A 3,450-nucleotide genomic window follows, 5' to 3' on the forward strand; every position below is an offset into this window, starting at 1 on the left:
ATGTCTATTTGTTTTTTGATCTCGCTGCCGGCAGCAGAGCGTGTGGGTGTGGGCGTGTGTGACCTGAAAAGAAGTCTAACAGGTCGGACCAATCTCCATAAGGTGCCTCTCTACAGGATGTTATGCTGATGGAAACGGAGGGCTGATGATTTTAAACTTTAAACTTTAAACTCTGCGTTTGAATCTAGTTTAACAGTTTGTGTTATTTCTCTTGTCGGTGGTTTAAATCAGAGGAGAGCAGAGAGGGAGCAGGAATGGCTCAACAAGCTGCAACATGACTGTCAGTGACTTCATTCACAGTGAAGCAAGGTGAGCCGATGAGTTGTTCACGGCAGCGAGAGAGTAAGGAAGTGAGGTTAGACAGTTCTATTTGTTGGTGATTAGTCTGTCTCCGTTTTTTGTTCAAAGAGGAAAATATATTTGAATTGTTTTTTTCGTCTTTTGTGCGCAAACGTGCCCACAGCGGGCGATGCCGGCGGCACTGTGGCGCGCAGGACTGCTGCTCAGCTTCCTCGGTTTCTGCGCCTGTCTGGGTGAGATGAGTCGCTGTTTGTTCATGCATGTTACACCCTGAGATGAGCAGCTGCTCCGGAACTTACAGCTGATTTACATCTTCCATGTTTGACTTCTCTCCGCAGAGGATCAGTGCGTCCTGGGCGTAGTGGGGCGGCCCGTCTCTCTGCCCTGCGTTTACCCGCAGTTATTGTCCTCTGAGAACATTTCCATCGAGTGGAGGAGAGGTGAGGAGGTGGTGCTCACATCAGTGGTGAAGGAGGATGGAGATGTGGAGGAATGGAGCGTTAACAGAGCAACAACCCCGGCTGATGCTGCACTCACCGGGAACTTCTCCCTGCAGCTGCCCACCGTGGATCCATCAAAGCAGCAGATAAACTACAGCCTCTTCGTCAATTCAGGGGAAAATCAGAGCACCGAGCTGTGCACCGTGTGCCTTAGGACTGCAGGTCAGTGACAAAGTTATCAGAAGAATATTGTATAACTTACTAAGGGACTGTTCTTTATTTACCAGAGGAGGGGCAGAGTTTATTTTGATCCTCCCTGAAGCTACAAATAGTTTTTCTTCAGCCTTCCTGTGTAATTTGAGGAAATTGCATCACCCTCCCTCCACTGTGAATTTACTTATTATTTTTACAAATTTGATGTGTCAAAGTTAAAAGTTGCGAGATTAAAATTAATTTTAGTTTTTCTAAATGCAGCGTGCAGATCTTTTGCTTGATTCTTATCTTAACTTTACCTTAAAGTTAAAAGTTGAAAAAGCTTTGATTTTTCACTCTTGTCGTGCATGCTGGTAGTTTGTGCAAAGATTTTTTTTAATCGAATTTTGAATGACAAGTAGAATTAAGTGATTTTTGAGAAATATCATTATTTTAAGCTCAGGTTTTGTTCTGTTTTTTGTTTTTTTTGTACGGATGGAAGCATTTTTCGCACATAATGTGTGCAAGGATCATCATACGTTTGAAAATCATATTTTTTGTATTTACCGTTTCTGTCTATTAAAAAATATGTAATTTGGGTTTGTTTTTTAAATCAGCAGTGAAATAAATACAAAATACAGTAATTTAAACCTGTTGCCCCTCCTCTAAGCAGAAATTACAAAAACAAAACAAAACATATTTTCCTTCCCAGGTCTTAAAAAATTACTTGACATGCCTCCTTCTTTTTGCACCGCCCCTTCCCTTTTCATTAATAATGAACAGTCCCTAACTCAGCTCAACTTTATTTATATAGCACCTTCATACCAACAATCAAATTGAAATAACACTGTTTAAAGAATAACACAAACCACTGTGCATAAAGTTTTGCAAGGCTAGAAAATTACAACAGAAAGAAAATAAAATATTAAAAAATGAAAGAAAACAAAACAAACAAAATTACAGTAAAAGTTTATAGAATAAATAAATAGATTAAATAGAATAAAAAGTAAACAGTTGGGATAAAATTAGGTAAGCATAAAAACAGAAAACCCTCTCAACAGTACTATTTTGGGAACTGTGAGGAATATTTAGTAAAACAGTGGAGGCTGGGACATTAAATGAAAGAAAATGTCACGTATGGAGGATTAAGGGCATTTAAAGTTTTATAAACAAATGAAAGAAATTTAAAGGTTAAATTGGTGACTTCAGGGACTTGAACAGTGGAGCGATGTGATCTCTAACTCTCGTCTTTGACGGCTGTTTGCAGCCAGTTTCAGCTTCCCGAGGCTGCAGAAGGAAGCAGAAGACGGAGAGGAGACGACCTTCTTGTGTCAGTCCAGCGGAGGTTTCCCCGAACCTGCAGTTTATTGGCTCATCAACAACACAGAGGAGCCCCCCGAAGGCTCAGTGATGACCAAGGTGGCCCCGCTCCCCAACACCAATCTGTACAACGTCACCAGCCTCCTGACGGTCAACGTTTCCAAAGATGACAGCGTGTCCTGCGTCATACAGAACCTGTCCATGAACGAAACCTTGTCATCCACAACCTGTAAGTCATCGCTCGCTGCTGATTCATTCAGTTATTATTAACCCTCTGGTTTTATTTCTTGAGACAATGAGTAATTTAACAACACATGACCCAAAAAATTGCAAGAAATTAGTAGAAAGTTGCATGAAGATGACCTGAAAATAATAATAATAAAAAAGTAAAAAAAATAAATAAATAAATAAAAGGAAATTACAAGGAAATAAGTACAAGTGTAGGAAAAAAAATAAAAATACATTGAGAAATATTATGTATGTATTTTTCTGGACATTTTTCCTTAGTTTTTGATAGTTTTCTCACAATTCTGCCCCTTTTAAAAACAAATTTTTGGGTAATTTTTTTGTCACCTTTTACAAATTTCTTGCAATTCGTGGAACATTTCTTGACAAGTTGGTCATTGCCTTTTTCCCCATGTTTGCAAAAGAAATCAGACCAATTTGCTCAAGTTTCAAAGGTTTAAATAAGTTGCGAGAGGCGATGAACGTAGCACGGGAAAGCTGATGTCAAATCAGGTTTTAAAGGGTTAAACACGCAGCTTGTTCACTAATCTCTGGTTCTTTTTGGTGCTGAGATGGAGGGAAGGGCAGCCCGGTGAAGAGTCGAGCGTCGGAGGCCATGTGGATGTTCAGCACGGGTCTGTGCGTGGTGGTCGGCGTCATGGTGCTGGCGGGCGTCATGTATCAGATCCACCTGGACAGAATCAGCAAGAAGAAGAAGAAAGAGTTCCAGAAGGAGCAGGAGCAGACGAAAAGAGGTGAGCGCCTGACAAACCTCACACCGCCCACTTTTACACGCGTCTCAGAGTTTCTCCAAAAACTCCTCAGAGGCTACTGAGAGACGTTTTTAACATTATTTTAAAATTCATTACTTCTTATCTGGAATTAGATCTTTTGCTTGTTGTCTTCTGCTCATCTGAATCAGCGGCGAACCAAACTTCAGCTCAGAAACTCTTTCTTTCCTATTAACTTAATT

At 40.4% G+C, this 3,450-nt stretch overlaps 1 protein-coding gene across 1 annotated transcript; it reads left to right on the forward strand.

Annotated features, from left to right (window-relative positions):
* Positions 1 to 121: 121 nt before the first annotated feature.
* On the forward strand, positions 122 to 3,312 carry LOC121965159 (T-lymphocyte activation antigen CD80-like). Its single transcript, XM_042515319.1, has 5 exons — positions 122 to 309; positions 464 to 533; positions 639 to 962; positions 2,200 to 2,481; positions 3,050 to 3,312. The coding sequence occupies exons 2-5, from the start codon at positions 470 to 472 to the stop codon at positions 3,310 to 3,312; spliced, it is 933 nt and encodes a 310-aa protein (XP_042371253.1). The 5' UTR covers positions 122 to 309; positions 464 to 469.
* The last annotated feature ends 138 nt before the right edge of the window (positions 3,313 to 3,450 follow it).

This window comes from Plectropomus leopardus, unplaced genomic scaffold (genome assembly GCF_008729295.1).
Source record: "Plectropomus leopardus isolate mb unplaced genomic scaffold, YSFRI_Pleo_2.0 unplaced_scaffold18840, whole genome shotgun sequence".
Taxonomy (NCBI): Eukaryota; Metazoa; Chordata; class Actinopteri; order Perciformes; family Serranidae; genus Plectropomus; species Plectropomus leopardus.

Bases quoted from the DNA above. Each gene is read 5' to 3' on its own strand.
- LOC121965159 (XM_042515319.1), top strand. From the start codon at position 470: ATGCCGGCGGCACTGTGGCGCGCAGGACTGCTGCTCAGCTTCCTCGGT. The intron at 534-638 runs GTGAGATGAGTC...TTCTCTCCGCAG, and splicing joins CGGTTTCTGCGCCTGTCTGG to AGGATCAGTGCGTCCTGGGC. The intron at 2,482-3,049 runs GTAAGTCATCGC...TTTGGTGCTGAG, and splicing joins AACCTTGTCATCCACAACCT to ATGGAGGGAAGGGCAGCCCG.